We start from the raw sequence: 21,620 nt of genomic DNA, 5'->3' as shown, positions 1-21,620 counted from the left end.
AGAAAATGTCTCTTTGGCAATTCCAGAATTTCAGATTTTAAGTAATTGAATTTAAGGTGAAATTTTGTCAAATTGCGCCCAATTATGTCCTACTTCCGGTCTGGCTCGCTCCCTACATCGGAAGCGCGATTCTTTGGCGGAGTCGATCGAGGTCGAGGGGGTTCTTTAGGGTGAGACGAAGGTCCCTCTTCCTCCTGCCGAGGACCATGGGGATCATCATCGCCATGGTGGCGGGTAGCATCCCCGCGCTAACGGCGGCCAGGACGGCCGAGTTGGAGGGGTGCCTGAGGATGGTGTTCCGGATGGGCCTCTTCTTTAGGATCGTGGTCTGCTCGTCGGCGGTCAGTTTCTCCCTCTCGTACTCTCTCTGGCTCTGGTCGACGGTCTTGAAGGTCCTCTCGACCTCGAGGAGGCCTCCATGGGAGGTGGTGGTGTTGGTCCCGTTGACCGAGGGCAGGACCGTCAGCCTGACCTGGCGCCTCGAGGTCAGGACCGGGACTTCCGGCTCGGTTGTCTCCTTCATGGTGTTTTTCAGGGTGGAGAGCGGAAGCGAGGCTCTCTCGACCTTCACCGGGTCCATCGGCGAGGCCTCGATCTTGATGGACCTCTGGCGAGACTTGGAGTAGCCGCGGTTGGTCGACAGCAGCACCCATTGGCCATCTCCGCTGGAAGGATGAGAGGGCCGGTCATTCGAGTACTGATACTGGGAAAAGTGGGGCCGGTCCAGGCTCGGGTAATTCGTGGGTCGCTCGGTCGGATGGTCAACCTTAGATGGGAACTCGTGCTGGAAGTCCCAGTCGTTGGCCTCTTCGGGGCGAGGCTTCTCCCCGTATCGGTCGTAGCCGTAGGAGGGCCTGGAGGGTCGAGGACGTTCCCAGGACGCTGGGAAATTGGAGGGACGGTCGTCGGTGATGATGTCGGTGCCGGGCTTGTATGGCTCGCGGTCCCAGGGTCGCTCTGGTGGCCACTTCTGCGTCTGGACGCTAGGTTGATCGAATTTATCCGAGAAAGATCCAGGACGAGACGCTTGTCCTGGTCTGGGTCTCTCCTGAGACTGCCAGGGCTTTTCGTAGGACTCCGCCCAGTGCGGCTTCGGCTTATCGTACCTGAGAAATTAATAAACAAATATATAATTCTGGTGATAAGGGGTTTAATGAGAGAGGATCTTGGAGTTGATTTGGAGGTTGGGTCCAGGTCGACGTACCAGGGTTTGTTGCTCTCGTAGGACGGTCCAGGTCTTGAAGAGTAGTCCGAGGGCCAGGGTTTCTCTCCTCCTGGCTTCTCCCAGGGCTTGATCTCCGGCCAGGGTCTCTGCGTGCTGGGGTTGGATTGCCACTTGGAGATCTTGCTCTTCGACCAGGGGATGGCGTCCAGGGTCACCCAGCCGTTCCTGTCCTCGTGGGACGTGGAGCCCCAATATTTGTTCCTCTCCAGAGTGTCGTTCAGGTCACCGTTCAGCTGAAATTTTCCCGAGTTATGGACGCACCCTGAGACCATGAAGAAGTCACCATGGCTTACCGTCTCCATCATCGTAGAATTGATCCCGTTGTCGCCGGGGACGACCTCTTCGGCATCGAGAGTCGCCGCTTGTTCCGAGCTGGTCTCGTGGAGAACCAGGACGTCCGTCTCCAAGGGCGCCGAGACGCCCCTGAAGGGGTACCTGAAGTTCCTATCGGTGGTGCTCTTCACCCTCGTCGCGTACTCCTCCAGGAACCTGTTCAGCACGTCTGGATTGAAGGTCGAGCTCTCGATGAAGTTCCTCCTGGCGAATTTCGCGCTCGACTCGTCCCTGATGTCGACCTCGGACTTTCGAGCTTCCGAGGTGGGTCCCTTCGTCACCGCTATCGGTTCCTGCAGGATCCTCAGGTTGTCGTGCTTTGTCTTGAACAGGTCCGAGGCATTCGTGCTCGCCTCCTCCAGGATGCGAGTCCTTGCCGAGGACCCCTCGAAGTTTAGGCCCACCAGGAGCAGGGATGTCACTACTCCTGGGAAGATCATCTGCAAGCATCGATATTAATTAATACCGACCTGGATTCGCGGTCCGGGATAATTCAAGGGTATCACAGGATAATCCAGGATGACCCAAGATATCCAGGAAAATCCAGGAAAATTTTTATTTGACTAGTTGCACTTCCGAGCGACTCTTCGAAGTCGGTCTATCACTCCTCCCCACTGATCGATCGATCGGTCAGGACGACTCCTCGAATCCTGCCTATCGATACTCGATACACCGACACTAACCGTGAACCTGGGTTCGAAGCACCGTCCAATGACATAAACGGATTCTGCCAGGATCCGGACCCGCGACTCTTCAAGGTCCGAGATGGTTCTGGTGCCCGGACGATGGCCTCGTTTGCTTTTAATCCAGATCCCCACTTCGTGGTGTGGTCCATTTTGCCTCTTTCTCTCGCGACCACCGGGAGAACGGAGTTCTTCGTCTCCGTCCGAGGTGTCTCCGTCTTTTTTCCGAGTTCCTCCAGCTCTTTCTCCCTCGTTCGTCTACGCCCTCCTCTTCTTCGGCGCTTCTTCGGCTTCATCGCGTCGGAAAGTCGGGCCGATTTAAGCACACGACAACGAATCCTGTAGAGCGTGTCCGATCGGTATCCCTCGCTAAAGAAGATTCCTCTGAGGGATCCACAGGGAGAGGTCAGGAAAATGGGATGCCGATAATCGAGAAAAATTAGTTACATCTTCGGACTCTTTGTTCAAGAACTATTTTTATTTTATTCTCAAGGATGGGGAGGAGACTTATATTTCGGGTGGAGTACTGGTTGGTAAAAAATGAAAGGTCGATAGAGGCCGTTGTCGCCATCTTGTTCGGGAGACCGGAAGGGCGTCGCGCTCTACGGGAATTCCTTCCCGTGACCCTCGTCGGCATTATTTGGTTTTTCTTTTCCCTCCCAGTCATGTCAGTCGGCGCCGTTTTGTCATGTTAATTCCTGGCCGCGCCTTTCGCGCGATGATTTTCTTTTCTAAGACCGGTGCCGGCGACTCGGTCACGCTCCAATTGTCGCGGACGATCTCGCACCTCGTTACCTTCCCCGGGGGAGGCGAAAGAAACCGTCCGCCATATTGTCGGGGACTTTGCCTTTTGTCAAAACCCTACTTTCTCCCTTTAACGAGCGGCCTGGAAGCGGATAAGAGCGACTTTGACAATGAATCTCCGCGGCCGTTCTCGCGGCCTCTCGAGAGTTTCCCGGTGTCTCTTGTTACCGGACCGTTTGATCTCGGTCAGACGGCTGTTTCTCCGCCAGAGAAATGTCCCGCAAAGCGAGACGACCGGGAAGGGAGAAACAAGGGCCGAAACCACTTCAGGCCCTCTTCCGGTTCGAGAAGGATATATACAGGAAGATCCTCTCCGCGCTTCGAGCGAAAAAGGAGTCAAGACCACCGACGCCATTTTCCCTTTTCCTTCCACGGAAGTCCAGAGAATCTAAGAGGATCTCCGGGAATCTCAGTAATCCCGAAAACGTCTACGTCAATTTCTCCGCAATTTATCCCAAGGAAAGTGCCCACGACGAGGTGACGCCATCTTGGATGCCGTAAACTTTGCGACCACTTTCGCGGGATTTTTTCATCTTTTTACGGGCTTACGTGTGGAGAGCCTCTCGAAAGAACGTCCCATGGGGTTAGGACTGGTTTTGACGTAATATCCCGTGTCAAGTGAATTTCAGTAAATCTAGGAATTTCTAGGTCGCCATTTTTATCTTCATCCATTTCTTTTCTCTCTTCCCAAAAGATTTGGAAAAAAATGATGGCGTGCCATTTCAAGTCCGATTTTCGCGCTTTCTCGGCCCAGAAAGGCGTTTTTCTTGAGAAGGGAAGTTCTCCAGTCGTTTTACGACTCGTGCTTCCGTCGTTAATCCGCAGGGCTCCGACTTACCGGCCGCGGTTTACTCGCCACTACTCCTGGCCTACTCGATCCGAGAGAACCGGGTCACCGAGGAGATTACCGCAAAAACAGCCTAGCCGCGTGAACGCTACTTTCATTGTCGGTCAGTCTACTTATAGGAAAACAGTACTCTTCCGCGAGACCACTGCCGAGGAGGCCATTTTCTTTACGAGCCCGTTCGCCAATTTTTATGGGCTCTTCCGGGCTCGATATTGACTCGAGTACCACGAAATTCCCTGCAGGAATTCCTCATCCTCCTAGTCCCCTTCCAGAATTTCCCACATTCCGATGACTTTCGCCGTACGCGATTTTCCTGCTCCCCATTCGGCAAAACACAGATTTATATGATTTTTCCCAAGAATTTTGGATATGATCTATTAGTTTTTTTTTCCGTGCGGATTGGAGGTTTCTGGACTCCTGGATTTTCCGCGCCGCCGATTTTCATGGGTTTTCAAGTGTTTTCTCGCTCGCTCTTCTACTTTCACCCACCGTGCACCAGTTTGTTCGCCACTTCTGCAACAATAGAGAGGAATCCGGTCTCCTACTTTGGAACGATTTCGAGAATCCTCGGAGGACGGGGACTATTATTAGAGATTTCGACGAGTGGTCGAAGAGTGGGTTAGCGAGCGGAGAGAGCCGCGCATTCGTGTCTCCGCTCGATAATTATCCGTACCGGAAACTCTCATCACGGTGGAGCCTCAAAAGGATTCCTCCGCTGGAAATCGAGGAAAATCAATCGTGGAAAAACGGGCGCCATTTGAAAGCGATTATTAAAATTGACATCGATAATCTGCGGGGAAACCGTCGCTCCCGGTCCGTACCCAAGATGGCGGCGCTTCGCTTGGGGCGCTTCGAGTAAAATTGAAGTAGAAATTTAGATACGAGGAGAAATGGTGGTTCCGATGCTCATGTTATTTTTTGTATTGTTCTTTGGCTACTGGCCGCCGCGGTTTTATTTACCTAGCTCCGGTAAGTCGCCTTGGAAAATTCATCGGGACCGACGCCGAGGTAAATGCGTGCCCGAACTAAAGACCAAGAGGAAGACTTTATCCCGGCTAACTGGAGTGAGTAGAGATGAGCAGATTGAGAGTACCAGAGTCGTCGAGGAGAATCTTCACGCTTTTTAAGAGTCGGAGGGGAATAAAGACGAGAAACTCGGCGGGACGCGGTTTAGTTCTGCGATTTTTTCCGGGGAGGTGACGTCGCCGAGCTGCTCTCTCCGCGTTCGTTAAGATCCATAAAAGTCAACGTTAGATTAACTCTCTCACCCCGGAATTATCTCATCGAAGTTAATAAATACCAAGGAAGAATATTCACTATAACATGAAGCCGCCAAGAGTGATATTCCCGAGTATCTGGATTTTTAATACACTAATTTGTTTATCATTCCTGCAGCGTGGATTTTCTTTGGAGAGTCTAGATACGACCGAGTCGGTTCCCGAAGAGGTAGTTGAAGATTCGAGGTCCGCAAAAGTTGAGGCGGTGGAGGAGAATTCCGAAAGAACGGAGCCTGGATTAGCGGTCGGCAAAGAGACGAGCGGTTTTACCGATTCTTCGGGAAATGGGACCAGAGCGACCAAGGAAATTCTGGTCCAGGGGGACTCTATGATAAAAAACAGCGTCTTCAAGCCCAGCGTCCACCTGGGCGAGATCGAGGAGTTCAAGATCACCAGGACGAATCCCTTCAACGACGTGCAGCAGGTGAAGTTCGAGAATATCGTCACCTTGAAGAGAGACCCCGAGGTACCGTGGACGGTTCCGCAGTCGGTTCGGAAGAACAGGATCAAGTTCTACGATACCGACAGTCGACACAGCAGACCAGATCCCACTAAAGTCCAGACGCATCCTGTGGTCCCGGAAGTGCATCCTTTCCTGGAGGGGGTCTTCAATCAAAACCCAACCGAGGCGACCCTGACCCTGGACAAGCCCATTTTTCCGGTGCCCGAATTTTTTGGACACCCCATTTTCAGGACCCCCTCTACGGAAAACGTCCTGCAGGATCCTGGTTCAGTTTTCGGGCAAGGGAGATTTTTCGGCGACGTTAACCACGTCTCTTCAGGGTACCCGGATTTTCAGGGCCAATTTTCGAGACCCCCTGGGGTGCTCGACGGTGCCCAGCATCCGGAGGTCCTGGTCTCGCAGGAATATCCTTATCCAGTCCAGACTGTCGAAAAACCGTATCTGTACTTTGCGACACCCTACGAAGCTGCAAAACCGATTAGGACTCAGAAATTCCCGTACAAGTTCCTGCAAACGCAGGTCCTTCCCGGGTACCAGGATCCAGGACTCCCAGCGCCTCATCCCGTCAGGAACAAGGAGAACAGGTATTTGATTAGGAAAAAATGCATGCTTTAATCGATAGGAAATTCTGGTTTTCATGGAAAGCCTATTTTTAGCACCAGTGAGGGTGATTACCGTAATTACTCTTCCGAGTGGCTTTGTCAGAGCACCATTCCATTAAAAGTACCGCTTGTTTCCGCCATTTGTATCTCGATGACCATCTACCGCGAGGCATTGAAATCACTCCGACATCCTCTTCGCTGCGCATTTGCATGTTTTTTTTTTCAATTATTTCCTTTTTATTTTAAAGAAAGGACGATTTTAATCGACGTAAAATCTCCGCGGCGAATTTCTCCGCGGCGTTTCAAGGTGGACGGAGATCCTAAGTCGGGGATTTCTTGCAGAGTTTCACCGTGGAAGAAAATAATTCACGTGATAGGCACGTTTCTACCTCTGGGTTTGCTGTTGGCCGCGCTGAAACCAAGAGTCATGCAGATAGGAAACTCGACGTGAGTAGGTGGCTCTCCTCTCCTGGACATCCTGCCGACACTTCGACTGGTTTTCTGGAAACGGGTTACTCCTTATTTTTTCTTCTATTTTCCTGCAGTCAGCCAAACATAGTTCTGTCCAAGCTGAGAGTTATCGATCTGCCGGCGGAGCACAAAGAAATCCAAACGGAGGAGTCGATAATCTGTGAGGTGAGGTCGATCTGTGAGATCATCCTGGCTGGCGGTAAATCACGGCAGGATTTACTGCAAAATGTCCTCTGGAACCTCCTGGAGAGGTAGGATCTTTCAAGCCATTTCAGGAACGTAGGATTTTCCATACCACATTTTTTCATACTTTCCTTCCCTGATTATCCTTTCGACGCGACACTTGACAAGTCCTTCATTTTTTAGGGAGCAATCAGAAGGGCCGAAGGACCACAGCCTCCAGGACGTTTTTGCAGCAATAAAAAGGAAGGACTGCAGCCTGATCGTCTGCTAATGACTCGTCCCCTTTTTCCCTGGAATTAAGGTGATTACATGGAAATCGCGAGAGCGAATTAAATGATTTGAGAAAATCAGGGCCGATCCTCGCGCCATTTTTTTTTCTTTTTTTCTGCACTGGTTTTTGCGGACGTGGGAAAGTCGCGGGGAAGAAAAAAGGACGAAAATCAGTCCGTGCCAGTGGACCGGAGATTTACTTAAATTTTTTACATGCCTCTTCTTTACCCGTGTGTATGTACAAGTGAAAGTAGTCGGCAGAGAGCAAGTGGGTCAGACTTTGATGGCGCTCGTACTCGAGAAAACAAATGGTAAAAGCAAATTTAAGGCAGCCAAGAGTAAGGAAAGATTCCACACTTCGAGATGAAAGATCCAGCCAGACCGGAAGTGGGTAAAAATCCCGGAATTTATTTTTCCGGCGGGATTTTCTGCCGGAAGGAAAAATTCTTGACCTCGTTGGGCGTCGATAAAATTTAATGAAACGGATCGAGGTCGGATTGGAATCTTATACCGTGGGAAAACTCGATGATCGGGACCAGGACCAGCGAAAGTCATGAGTCAGCCTCGGGTTCTAATCAGGCTGAGGTCGAAAGTTTTCGGCCAGGATCAAAAGTGTATAGAATCGAGACACGCGCTATCGACAATGCCTCTCCCCATGATTACGTTTCTATCCCGGCGGCTGTCGATCGATAAAAAGCTAGGAAGTATCGGTGTAATTACGGATAATTTCCTTGCCCCACTGACTTCCTTGATCGAGATGAGTTCATAGAAAGTGTGCGAGGCGTTCATCCTATTCGATTTGTCGCGATAGGTTGCCCACGAGGTTGCCTAGAATTGCGAAAAACTGCACTTCTGCATAAGCCATGCACATGGATAATTTTAAAACGACACTTTGCGAGGGATTTACCAAATGAGAGATTTTTTTCTAGGTTGCTACCAGCATGGAGATGAAATAAAAAAAATCGTGGGACAAGTCGATAAGGCACATTTAACCTGTTTGGCCCTTATCATGGAGCCCAAGGCCGTACGCGTTTACGATGCACCTGTTCGTTCCGCAAGGAATAATGCCAATGAAATGTCAATTACTACATCTCGACGTCTTGGATCTTTTGAGCCGTCTGCGACCCACTTTTACAAGGCTCTCTATTGTTGTTAAAAGAGCGAGCCTAAACGACGCTACTTTAGCGTTATCGGAGTCGAGAGGAGTCGTATACGCTGCAGATGGAGGATAAGTGATAACGGATGGATGGCGCGTTAAATTATCATAAAATTCTAGCGGGGCATAACGCGAGTGGAAAAAGTTCTCAACGTTCTCGGACCTTCTCTTCACCTCGGGGCTCGAGTTTCTTTACCTCGCCGAGTGGAATATTTCTCAGGGGAAAGGTCGCCCTTTTCACTCTGGGAAAATCGAGGGCCTTCCCTCGATTTCGAGGAATCAGATTTTGGTAAAGGGAAGGGGCGATGCACGCTTATTTTCACTCGAAGAATGCGAGAACGCTGCAGCGTTGAAATCCCTGACCCGAACGCTTCATTTCCGGCCTCGAGACTTGTCCGCCATTTTGTGGCCGTCGCTTATGATCCCCAAAACGAAGCCGGAATTTTTGCGTCTCGACATCCGCCTCTCGCAATTTTCGTAATCCTCGGAATTTCTCATTGCAAGGGAAGTCGGCAAAAACTCTAATTACGGTCCTCGTATGATTAGCGTGATTATTAATAATTAGTCGGCCATTAACGCGGGGCAATGGAGACGGGGCAGTTAGCGAGTGAACATTTTTCTCAGTAAATACGAGGGTCCATTTCTGTCGGAAGAATTTATATTCTCGGTGGGTTTTGTCCAGCGACTTCTCAGACGGTAAATAACATTCTCTCGTGCGTTTTATCCTTATTCGTACATATTCGGCGACTATTAGTACCGGCCTTTCGGCTGGTCTCCTATTTAGGCGTGCCTAAAAGGCACCTCAGGCCACGTCTTGCGTTTCCGTTAAGAGCGCGCACTCTCGTTGCATTTAATTATGACGTTGCAGTTGCCGCAAGGTGCCCACGTGAAAGAAAAAGAAAGAAAAAGAAAAGACCATTGCGAGTGATTGCGTCAGTAGAGCCGAGCGGTTGCACTTTAAAATTATCATCCATTACATCGGTAAAATGATAATTCGTTTAATAAACCCCGAGAGGGCCTGCGCAACAAATAATCCCGGAGGTTATTTGAGGTTATATTACTTTTTAATCCCATCGGGTATCTCCCCTTGAACCTCTGCCGCCTAAACCAGGCATAAAAGTCTCATAAAAATGGCACAAAACGGCGGATATTCAAGGTCTTCGGATCCGCTTTCAAAGGACTCCTCCTTTTTTCCAGATCTACGATCCACAATTAGCATAGCCCCGACTCGCAGTTTCTGCGTTTGCATCGGTATGTCAAGGCAAACGAGTGTGCATGGGTTTCCAAACAATGCAGAAAGAGCCGAAGGGAGTCCTTTGGCATTGTCGTGGCGATAAGTCACCGATTATTTCCCTTGTATCGTCGTTTGTGGAGTAAATCGAAAAATCAAGATGGCGGACATCTTCGGGGATTTTTTTATCTTCTCGTTCATGGGCTGTACGTTCGACATGGGTACAAAGCCTCTTTAAACGAGGCCAATGGACGTTCTTCGAGGGAACGGTCACGATTTCATGAAGAATCAGCGTCGAGACCTTTCGTGGCTGGTAAATATCATTCGAGGAGTATCTGCCATTGTTTGGCGGTTTCTTTTCATCGTCCATTTTTTTCCTCGGCCTCTTCCTGGAGAGGAGTCGAGCCTCGTCGAAGTTTATGGGATTTTCACCGATGGTTTTCTTGCTGGCGCGGTTTTACGACCTAGCGCAACATTTCGCTTCATTACGGCCAATTTCTCGGGCGGACTTTTTACCGTGGCCCCTTTACATGTTACATTGTGTACTCGATTCCACCTCGCTCGATCGAGTCGTCCATTTTCCGCTCTCATTCGGCCGAAACGAGGCGTGGCGAGCTTCGAGGTCTTCGTTTAACGATCCCTGGATGATTTCGGCTCTGGATCGTACCAGTTTCCTGGAGACTCATCGATCATGTCGGATATTCCCTCGCTTGTCGCTCGTCCCTTCCTCGGCTGGAGAAAATGAAGAGAGTCGAGCCCGGAGGCCAATTTCGTGTCTTATCTTCTCCCAGGTGGTATGCATACATTTCGAGAACTCTCAGAGGGGTCAGGTGTCTCCAGGAGTTCTAACTCGATGCTCGTATCTCGCAAGATTCACCTGACACGGTTTCCTCGTAAATAGTCGAGAGGCAATCAAATTATCACCGATTTCCTCTTATCCTACCCCGTTAAATAGAAAAAATGCCGAAACCTCTAAGGAACATTCCGAAAGCATTATCCAGACCAGTTTTATCAAATTTTTATTATGCATACATCTTTCAAATAAATTACAGCTAATTTATATGGGAGACTCCAAATTTACGGTTTTATCGAAATTCCATATGTACTAGATGTGCATACATTTTAATAGTGCTTATGTGTATCTGGAAATTGTTTACGGGTATATATTTTTTTTTTGCAAATAGGTTGTACAATTTCATTGGAATTAACGTTATAAATAGTGGGGTGAGGAGCTCGATCGAGTTTCCTTGCGTCGGCCTCTTCCTTTTCCTTTCTTCTGGCGGCGGGACGGAAAGAAAGCCGCGGCGAAGAGGTGGAGGAGGATTCTTCGGGAAGCACGTAGCAAGAAGGCCGATTCCGTTGGTCTCTTCCTTCCTACCGACTGCATGCATACCAAATCGGGGACCTCCTCGAGGTCACGGGTTCGTGTCCCCGAGTTTCGGCAGGTTCTCGGTCTTGCACCGCAGGTGTGCGTGTCTCGTCGATGGCAACTTTCACTGAAGGTCTCTGAACCCGCCTCGAGCCTCTTCTGGCCGAGACCGGACACGCGCCATCTTAAACTTGAAATCCGCGCCTCCGAAGAGGATCCGCGATTTCCGTCGATTTCCGCCGAGCTGGGAGAGACGCGCCGCGAAATTGCCGACTTTCCATCGAGATGCCGGATCTTTTCGACGGGTCGGTCCTCCTTCCGCAACCTCCAAAGTAAAGATGGACGATCCTGAAATGTCACTCGTCATCGATTAATCATCCATTATTTTATCGAGAGTCCGTCTTCCTACATCGGTTAACGATCAATTTCCGGATTTCGAGTCTCTTTTCCACGCTCGCTCGAGTTGCGTCTACCTCGACCCCAAATTTGGGCAAATTAGGAAAGTGCCCCTTTTCGAGTTTTTTCCATCCGAAAGCGAGGTTATCCTTTCACCCCGAACGAGTCGAATTCGAATTCGGAAACCCGTCGGTCCGTCGCGGGAGCGGTCGAGATGTCCATCGACGGGCGTCGAATATAATAAGTAGGTCGGAGAGAACCTCGGACGGGCGACATGAGGCGCCTCCACCCGATAGCCGTCAGTCTCTTCAGGACGTCCCGCCAGTGAAGAAGTCCGAGGAGAGTCAGCCGCGCGCGCAGCCGACTGCGCAGACGCCCGCGATTGGTCGGCTCGGCCAATCAGCGTCGAGCACCGCCAGCTGGTGCGAGGATGTTCCAAGAGGGCTTCGGAGCCAACTAGTCAGAAGCGCGCGAGCCGTCAGAGGATCCGCGTCGGCGCGCCGAGACTTCCGACGTCCACCCGGGAAACGTGCCTCGCCATGTCCAAACCCCAGGTACACCCGCACTCTCCACCGCTTTCTATTAATATACGTTAATATACATTCAATTGCGCATGAAAAGATTATTTTCAAAATGGCACGATCGAAGCCCCACTAGGAAGCGGAGGCAAAGTACTTCCCCCAGATATCGTCAACCCCTGAGTCGGGTCATTTGTAATAAATTTTAGTAATGAAATATTGCATTTTATCTGCATTTCGGAGGGTTTCATGATTTTTTTTCTTTAGGAGATAATGACGGAAATGACCTGATTTTTTAATCAGGGGTTGATATCTGTATTCAAAGTGCACGGGAACCACCGCGGCAAGGTCGAGTGCATTTTCGCAGGCTGCATTTAACGCATTCCGGCCCGATCGGAATCGGGAGAAAGTCAATGGCGATGGATCGATGATCGTCCTCTTCCTGCTTTCGATCGATCGAACGGACGGAATTGAACCGTCGAACGGTTCAATTCATGCGGTCCGTTGAACCGGCGACAAAAAGGCTGGAATTGCCGATCGACCGCGGCGATTCCAACCTGGGGCACTCCGCTTTGCGGAAAAAAAGAACTGGACCGACTTAATTGCCGGACAATTAATGTTGCCCGCCGATTTTCTAGAGCGGAAACGCCGTGCGATGCGGATCGGCGAAACGCGGCGTCGCGTCCTGCATTTCCGGGCACGAAATACCGAGGGAGTCTTCTTGCGTGTCGCGGAAAAAAAAATAATGAAAACCCCCGATATCATTTTATTTCGAATTTATCATCCAGATATCGAGGGATGTAAAAGTAATCGCGTGGAGGCGCCAACATAGCGGCGGTAACAATCGCACGTAGGAATAATTACACGCAACGACGCTCCGTCATGTCTGCCCGGTCATGTCGTTTTCCACTATTTTAGAAACTTAGAAAGTATCCGGCTCTTTCATCCCGGCCAGCCCGCAATTTCTATAAACGATGGAATTCCTTTCCGCGTTGCGATCGACCGGCAGCGTCGATTTACGTCCCCGTAAATTGACTTTTCCAATTATGCTCGAAAACTATAAGAAGGCAGCGTTATCACTGACGAGTCCGGAGAAACTTGAAAATGACTCCTCGAGAGCGTGATTCAAACTGTCCGGGACTTTAAACAACCATGGGATACTTTCTCGTGCCATTAGGGGCGCGATCGTTAATTATGCGCAGCGGAACGGTTTTTCATAAACCGTGGGACGTAATTCGTGCAATTAGTAGTCGTATAATAAGTTTACGGTCGCATTTTTACGGGCACGCATGTAACGGCGGTAATACATGACAGGTATTAATAATAATCGTTAAATTCTCGTTAACTTATAGTTGTATATAGACTTTCTCCGAGTTTTGTTAGCGCTTTCTTGTAAAAAGTGACGGCTCCTTGGATCCCGTTGGTAAATCCTGCAAATGTGGAAAGTATGTACATTTGTACAGATGTACAAAAATTGGGGTATACAAGTGAGTCACGGTTTATCTTTGGTGATCCATTAAGTTTCTCCGTTCTCTCGGCGACCGGGCATCGCGAACACGCCATTCGGTAGACGAGGGCTTCCATTAATTCGTCCGCTCACGGCCGTTATCGAGGGAACGACTAGAAAACTGCATCGCGAGGAGACCCAGGAGGCCGCGCCGACTTTCGAAACCTTTTCAGAGACTCCTTTCGCATGCGTCTTTCATGTCCACGAGGATATCGTGGCATCGGAACGAGCTTGCGTGACCCGCCTACTCGCGGGGATGCGCGCGGCGCGCACGCAAGCGCGGACTGAAGCGGTAGCGGCGCGCGCCCCTATTTATACCCCCGCGGCACCTGCGCGGCGCCCTCGGTTTTCGTCCGCCGCGCAGGCCTTCCTTACAAAATGCGATTCTACGGAAACTGGGAGCTTTTCCCTCACATTTTGCGATTTTTTTTATCCGACAAATCTATTAATACGCGAAGTAAAAATCCGCCTGAACGTCGAGAATCGGGCCCCAGGTCGAAACTGACGGCGATCGCAGTTGAGTAACCCTTCACACTTATGGGTACAATTTGACGTAATGCCCGGCGCACCGTAACCGCGATTGGTTAGTTATTTCACGTTGATCTCTTACCGCGTATATGGATTTGTTACACTCGGCACGGCTCGGCTTGCGTAATTTCCGCGCGTATTTCCGTGAGAATGTAACTCACCGTTGTGACTTTCGAGGGGCAGACCCCGAATAAACGTCAGAAATGGGGTTTCATCGATCTCACTCGGCATTACGTCTCGATGTCATCGCTTCAGAAATTATCGCTAATTATTTACAACAGTCCATTCAAGCAATCATCGGCCTCCGTCATTATCGACTCCCTATCTCCTCGTAATGGCGGTGCCTCGGGTATGAATAAGACCTCTGTTGCAATTTGCCATATTTTTTCCCCCTTTTTTATTCACTCCACTTGAACGTGGGCGTGCATGGGCGTGCATTAGATCTCTCGCCTGTGACATTCAAAGTGCATCCGCGGTAAGTAGGGTGCACCTCTTAGAGGAGGTCCTCGACAAAGCGGAGGAATCTCACCTGGTAACCGCTACTCGGAGAAAGTCTCGGTATGGCTTTTCTGAGCGTGGCCGTAAATCAGCCACGTGTCTTCTGGAAGTACCTCGGAGCAATCGGCACGCCGATTGCCTTTCGGCTGAGAATTGCGTAGGCGAGGCATTGTCATTGCTGACGCTTCGACGGAATTTTCTTTCCGTCGCCATTGTTCCCTCGAGACTTGCGAGGCCCGCAACGATCGACCCTGACGTCTTGTGCAAGCTGTCATCATCTGGATTCATGAATGCCCACGTTGTGTTTGCCGCATTAGGACCGTATAATTTTATGTCATTGCGCCTGCGTGATGATTTTATCGAGGGAATTACTTAGAAATGATTTGCCGATTTAATAAATGATACGTGAGATAGCTGAGTGGTCTCGTGCCGTGATGGCCATAATTTAATGACAATCCGTTTTCGTGATCGTTTTATCAAAGAAATTATTTGTAGATTTATTAATGTGAGATATGTAACCTGGTGGTGTCCTGTCGTAGGTGCTCTTCGTGGTCCTCTTCGTGGCGTGCCCGGTGCTTTCCTGGGGCGCGGAATTGCCGAAGCCGAGCTATGCCAGGACCGTTCTGAAGGTGTCAAGAAGTCTCCCAGGAGAAACGGAGGAGCTGAAAGTCAGGACCAGCGATGGAGAGTTGGCGACCTTGATCGTGAAGAAGAGGGAAAGATCCTCGACGGATCCCCGTCGCTCTTCGACATCGTCAGAGCCGGAGCAAAAGGAGGTTGCCTCCAACTCAGTCACCGAATCGACTCCTGGGGATGTCGGGGCATCTTCCAGCATCACCAGAGAGGAGATCAGGAAGCTGGAGAACGAGCAGGTGGAGGAGATCAGGTCGAAGTTCTCGATTTCCCCGGAGACTCCGAAGAACAGGAGCGAGGACGACCGCTCGTCCTCGTCGAGGGATAAATTCGAACAGGTGGACTACGGAAGCTGGACCCCGCTCGATCAGAATGGTCGAGCCCTGAAAACGAATCCCGAAGAGAGGACAACAGAGGCGTACCTGAGCTGGAAGCCGGTGCAGACGGATCCGACGAGCACCAGCGAGGACAGGATGGACTTCCCCAGGTACCAATCTCCGGTTCTCCAGAGCCGAAGTTTGATCCTGCCGAGTCGCGGTTTCGAGGCATTAAACCCGAGTAAAATCGTCAACAACGAAGGCACCTACGCCTTCCTGAGGCACCAGCCAAGACCCCCGGTGAGGACCAACCTGGGAGCCAACTTGATGAAGAACCGCGACGCGAAGGACGTCCCTTCCGAGGTGATCATCAGGTCGGAGATTAACGTGAAGTCGATCCCGAAAAGGTCGCCCATGTCCCTGGAAGCCGATGGCACCCCGGTGATTCATGGCAAGAGGGTCCCCGACGAGCCCATCGACAAGATCCAGACCTGGAGGAACGCCAGGGTCATCAACAACAAACTGGTACTCGAAGGAGCCGCCAGCAACGTCGACGTCCAGCCGTCCTTGGGGCCCTTCCACGTGGCGGAGAACAAGAGATTCGAGCGATTCTTCAAGGACGTGAACAGAAGGTACGGCAGGAACGTGGAGGACGAGGGCAGAAACGTCTACTTCGAGTGGGACCCGGCCAACTATAGGAACCCAGCCCTGGGAGCCGAAGTATACGACGCCACCCTGGAGAAGGGGACCTCCGGGGTCCAGAAGAGGATGCTGCATCCGGAGGGCGTACAAAATTACCCGATCTCCCCGGTCTACACCCCGGAGAGCCAGAAGATCGCTCCTGTGGCCTTGAAACCTGGGGCCAGGGCCCCCGTTCTCCAGTACGCCCACCCTGAGCTCGGGGTACAACCCGCGAAGATCTTGAAGAATGAAAAACGAAGGCCCGACAACTTCCCGGAGAACCAGAACTCCTTCACCGAGCAGAGGCACAAGAAGAAGTACGTCCTGAACGACAAGAACCTGGTTGATTCCTACACCACGAAGAACTACTATCCGAACCAGCACTTCTACGGACTGAAGAGGCCCATCGAGGCGCCCTTCTGGGTCAAGATCTCGGAGAACCTGAGGAACGGATTTTCAACCAGCGTGGAGAGGGTCTCGCAGCTGACGAAGCCGGTTTTCGATCCTCTGGTGGAGGCCACGCATAAAATATCGCAGAATCTGGGGCTGTCCAGGAGTCAGGAGGCGCAGGAGAAGGTCGGCACCGTGGCTTCGGGGTCGTCGATCCTGATCCCGGCTTTGGGCCTCGTCGCTTCGGGGGCTGCTCTTGGAATTGGAGCGGTTGCTGTCGGTAGATACCTCGACGTCGACGTCCTGAAAAGGTCCAACGAGGATGCAGACCTGGAGAGACGAAGAGCGATGGGGTCTTCGTGGTCGGACGGGCTGCAGCGCGCCGAGCCCTTGGAGATCGTCTCGACCAGAGGTCCTGGAGAGGGTCCAGATGGAGTAACCCAGGAAGATGGTCTGATTCTGGTTCTCGAAGACGACTCTTCCGATGCCGAGAAAAATCCAAGAAAGGGTCAGGTGCCCTCGGGAACCGACTACAAGCGGACGGAACGACGTAGGAGGAGTCTGGATTACCTCGACGTGTTCAACGCCGACGTCGATCTGGACAACCTCGTCAGGAGCAAACGTCTCCAGAGGAAGGGAGCCGACTCCATCTCCGAGATCGTCGAGATCGACGTCCCCGCCAGGGGGAGTATCAACATCGACGAGCTTATCCTTCCGAAGCTGAAGAGAGGGAAGGGCGAGGGCAGCATCCTGGTCATTGGGGATGAACTCGAGGACCCTGAAGAATCCTCGAAGAGTCTTGGAGAACCCTCGAAAAGCCTCGAAGAACCGAAGCTGGAGCGTCCTGCCGAGGCTGGTACCGGGAACCACCTCGAAGAGAGGAAAACCAGGTCCAGAAGAAGCGTCGACGGCGACCTCGAGCTCGAGGATGCTTTTCAGAATCTGGAGAACGCCGAAGTTGCCGAAGTCGGACACGTTAATGGCGACTGGACGAACACTCCTTGCGCGAAGAGGATATTTTGTGATACCATGATACAGAGGGGTCCTGACGACGCCATCTTTATGGAGAAGAAAATGGCGTCCTTGCTGAGCTTGTGAGTATCGCTCGTTCTGATCTCGGTTCTCCTACTCGGAGCGGAAAATACGCGCCCTGGGGAAAAATCGGAAACAAATTCGAGATCGTGGACTCGGGGCGCAAGTGGAGAGTACAGCGCAATAACTTTCTTCAGCTTTCGCCCGCGCGCACCGACGTCCTACTGACTGATTCAACTTTTACCTCTTAACACGGTTTCACTTTATCGCCCAGTTTGGCGACATGCGAGGAGCGCGGGTATGCATATAAAAAGAGAAGAGAAATACCCGGGGAGAACGGTGGAGAGAGAAAGCGTGAAGCGGTTCGCCAGCCCTGGAGAGACATTTCAAGGTCTCCGAGAGGTGAAACTCGATTTCCGCTATTTCCGGAAATCCTCCTCCCGATTTCATTACCGTTCGCAACTTTTGTTTACATTAATATTTCGAGTGATTTTTCGGTTGTCACCAAAATTAAAATTATTCAAAATCATTTGATATTAATCCGCACTTCTTTCTCTTGGCGTCTCGGAGGGGCGACGAGCTCCGTCATATTTCTATCGTGCTGTCATTTAATTTATATATAATTTTGAAAAATTACCAGGGCCATTTTAATGCTTTTTCTTTGGTTTTGTCACTTCTTTAGGATCCAACCGAGTGCGGCTATCCAAGTATCGAGTCATTTCCAAGAAGTAATGGAGGCTGTCAGGAGACACGACTGCTCTAGTTTCCTGTGTCCCCAAGCCAGGCCGGGGAACGTTTTTTTCTAGCGTTGACATTTCCCCATCCGACACTATATCATCAACCCTTCGTGATTGTGCAATGCTTTACGGTAAAAACACGACTGATTTGCCGACGTTAATCGCAGTCTTCGAATCCGATTGGTATCGGAGGAATGACGTTTCCCTATGGTATGACCGATGACGGACCTGCTTAGGATGATATCACGCCAAAATGTAAATAGTAATCGTTGCGATAATTCTATTTAATGTAAACCTTTAACTTAAGTAACTAGTTATTATTTACTTTCTAATTCCCTCTCTCTCTCTTCAAACGCCGATTTGCGGTGAGGAAAAGAAAATGTCCTTTCCTGAGTTTTCCTCCCCGTATCATCCTGATAATCGCGATTAATTGTTTCGCAAATGGTGCATGCCGCATTAAAGGAGGTACACGACAAAATTACGAGAAACTTAAAATTCGTAGATTTAAGATACGACATCCGGGTTAATTTTAATATACGTGATTTCTCCAGGAATCCGTAATAATGTGCGCACCTCGATGTACTTCCACTACTGCACGTATGTATAAGTATGTAATGACCAGACACCCCGTAGTAAATCGATTAACATCGCTATTTATTGTCCCCCAGGACGTGAGGTAGTATTAATTATAAAATTCGTCCGTCAAAAACGAGGAACTGTACAGATTATACGACGGAATAAACGCGGGAGTGTGTGCTTTTTTTTATATCATTACATACGACCGTACTCTTCTGAAAATGCCAAAAAATGCACTAACAATTTAAAACACTGCAGTGAATTCTTGAATTTGACAGATGTTAATTTCTGTCGAGCTTTTGCAGTCCTTTAATAGATCCTCCACGAATTCAGAAATTCAATCCGCCTCGTATCAGCGACTTGCAATTCTTATCACTGCGGTGTACACCTGCGTACTGTAAGTACGCCGAGCACTGCTCGTCAATTCCTCCAGGACGGTAGAATTATTAAAGGATTTTTTACTGTACGGCCAGGCCTGCTATTTTCCGCCCCTTGGGCATGCGCAATTGTCGTCTTGCCAAGGGTTGACAAGAGAAGCTTTTATCGATATCGCGAGGAATTCGGCCAGAAATGATATCGACGATAGAATTAAAAACTAAATAATTAAATGAAGTGTTTCCTGCACGGCCAGGTTTGCTATTTCCCGCCACCTGGTCATGCGCAATTGTTATCTTGCCAAGGGTTGACAAAGAGGAGCTCTCAGTTTCTCTTTTATCGATATCGCGAGCGGTTCGGCCAGAAATGATATCGATGATAAGATTAATTATTAAATAATTAAATGAATTTTGCCCTCGAGGAAGAACTTCGCCAAGCTTCGATAGGGCGTTTCTAAAAGCCTAGAAATTCGTGCAAATCTAAATTGAGAGACTTTAAATTTCCGGTTACCAAAAATTCCTTCTTGAAATCCGAAAATGGAAACGGAGGTCAGCTGGAACCGCGAATGCATGCGATTTTTGGGGGTCTGGCCGGATCCAAAATTGACCAGGAAGACCGACGACAAGTGGGCGATGTGCAAGTGCCTAGTTCCGGGTGTCATGATGATCACTGTCATTAACATTCCCCAAACAATGCGTCTGGTGACGGTTTTGCACGACCTGGACGAGGTCGTAGAGATCCTGATGAAGTTCCTGCTGCCGTTCGTCGCCTGTCTGATCAAACTAGTCTACCTATGGCTCAATAAAGAAGGTACAATTACCTCGCAATTAGCAGTTTCAATAAGTTTGTTAACTTGTCAATTTTTATTTAATTTAATTCCAAGTCATGAGACCCGTGGTGGCGTCGCTGATGGAAGACTGGAGGACCCCGAAGACGGAATCGGAGAAGAAGATGATGCTGAAGAACGCCCAGCTGAGCAGGAGGATGTGCACGATATGTTTCGTCATGGCTTATCTGGTCATACTCCTGTATTCGATTTTCCACGCGTTTAACGAGACGCGGAGAAGACTGTCCAATGACAACTTCACCGAGCAGAATCTCCTGGTGCACGCTAATTACGGTTTTGCCACCTCGAGTGTCTTAATATATGTATTAATTTGCATTCTGCAAGTCTTAGCCACAATGTATGCAGCTTTGTCTTACCTCACTGCTGACGGATTCGTGACGATGTTGGTCTTGCACCTCTGTGCTCAGCTCGCCATTCAGAGGTCGATTTTGGAAAATTTTTCTCGAAATGGTAGAAACAGAAATCGGGAATTTCGGGACGTCTTGAAGTCCCTCGTAATGAGGCACGAGCATCTCTGCTGGTTAGTGTTTATTTAATAATTCATCTAATATTTATCCTGAATTTTCAGAATGATATCCAGTGTGAAATAAATTTTTCTCTTTCAGGTTCGCCGACATGATCGAAAATTCATTCAATAACGCTTTCCTGGGACAGATTCTCGTATGCACTGTCCAGTTCTGTTTTTTGGGTTTCCAATTTCTCGTGGTGAGTGGTTGGGGAATTTTTTATTTTGGTTTTGGAGCCTCTTGACTTATATTGAATTTTGCCGTTTCAGACATTGATGACCGGCACGAAAGAGATGATAATCATTCAGGGATGCTGCGTGACGATATTCACGGGTACCATGCTCCTCATTCCTTTTATTTATTGCTACCTTGGAGAATGTCTTTACGACCAGGTGAGATTTTTCCTATTATTTTTTTTATATCTACTTACTCTTTTTTCTTAAATTATCCTTCTGTTCCAGAGCATGGGTTTGTGCTGTGCATGTTACGAATGCGAGTGGTACAATTTGTCAGCCCAGGAGGCAAAATGTTTGCTTTTAATAATGATAAGATCGCAATATCCTCTTCGCATCACTGCTGGCAGATTCTTCGCATTCTCCTTTGAAACCTTCACGGAAGTAATTGAGATTTCCCTTTATCGAGATTAATTTTTCATAATTTTTTCATCTCAATAATATGAACGATTTGTGTCGTCGATCGTCTGTTTCAGATTCTAAAATCATCCGCAGGGTATTTATCGGTCCTGATAGCCGTAAAAAGTCGACTACTCGAAGAGGAAGACTTTTGACGACGGAAAATAGACCTTGCGATACATGTAGAATTAATTACGATAATTATTAATCCAGTATCGTTAAAGTAGCGAATTAGGCGTTTCGTATCCATAATAAACGAGTGGATTTATAAAATCATTCGCAATTTATAAGAAGACGACATGAGAGGAGGATAAAGCTATGAAATTCACCGCACACGTGTTCACCGTAATTTTAATAACATTTCCACAATACTCACCGTCACACGGAAATCCTCCAGCAATTTTGCAATGTCTCAGTCTCGATTTTTTACCAGGTTGCACATTTTATGCTCATCCATTTAATGCATACAAAGTAGCGAATTAGGCGGTGACGGATGTCGACATTTTGCACCTGTAATAAACGACTCGATTTAC

The 21,620-nt window shown here is 49.4% G+C and overlaps 2 protein-coding genes across 2 annotated transcripts; one reads left to right on the top strand and one right to left on the bottom strand.

The window, feature by feature from the left end:
- Positions 1–112: 112 nt before the first annotated feature.
- LOC105701965 lies at positions 113–21,476 on the bottom strand. Its single transcript, XM_023431886.1, has 3 exons — positions 21,464–21,476; positions 1,205–1,998; positions 113–1,106 (listed from the first exon to the last, which is right to left on the bottom strand). The coding sequence occupies exons 2-3, from the start codon at positions 1,996–1,998 to the stop codon at positions 113–115; spliced, it is 1,788 nt and encodes a 595-aa protein (XP_023287654.1). The 5' UTR covers positions 21,464–21,476.
- Positions 11,706–18,983, top strand: LOC105702169. The gene is made up of 3 exons (XM_012429534.2): positions 11,706–11,864; positions 14,901–17,476; positions 18,097–18,983. Exons 1-3 carry the CDS (start codon positions 11,850–11,852, stop codon positions 18,218–18,220), a joined length of 2,715 nt encoding a protein of 904 aa, XP_012284957.1. The 5' UTR covers positions 11,706–11,849; the 3' UTR covers positions 18,221–18,983.
- Positions 21,477–21,620: the final 144 nt, after the last annotated feature.

The sequence above is a fragment of the Orussus abietinus genome, unplaced genomic scaffold, assembly GCF_000612105.2.
Source record: "Orussus abietinus isolate OABI.00-Male unplaced genomic scaffold, Oabi_2.0 scaffold46, whole genome shotgun sequence".
NCBI classification, from domain to species: Eukaryota; Metazoa; Arthropoda; class Insecta; order Hymenoptera; family Orussidae; genus Orussus; species Orussus abietinus.
Note: the sequence above shows the minus strand (reverse complement) of the source record. Positions and strands in the feature narration are given on the sequence as shown.

What these genes read in the sequence shown, in the direction of transcription:
- LOC105702169 (XM_012429534.2), top strand. An exon ending in ATGGCGTCCTTGCTGAGCTT is followed by an intron (nt 17,477 to 18,096) that starts GTGAGTATCGCT and finishes TCACTTCTTTAG; the next exon opens with GATCCAACCGAGTGCGGCTA.
- LOC105701965 (XM_023431886.1), bottom strand. Translation starts at nt 1,998, where the DNA reads ATGATCTTCCCAGGAGTAGTGACATCCCTGCTCCTGGTGGGCCTAAAC. An exon ending in TACGAGAGCAACAAACCCTG is followed by an intron (nt 1,107 to 1,204) that starts GTACGTCGACCT and finishes TTAATTTCTCAG; the next exon opens with GTACGATAAGCCGAAGCCGC.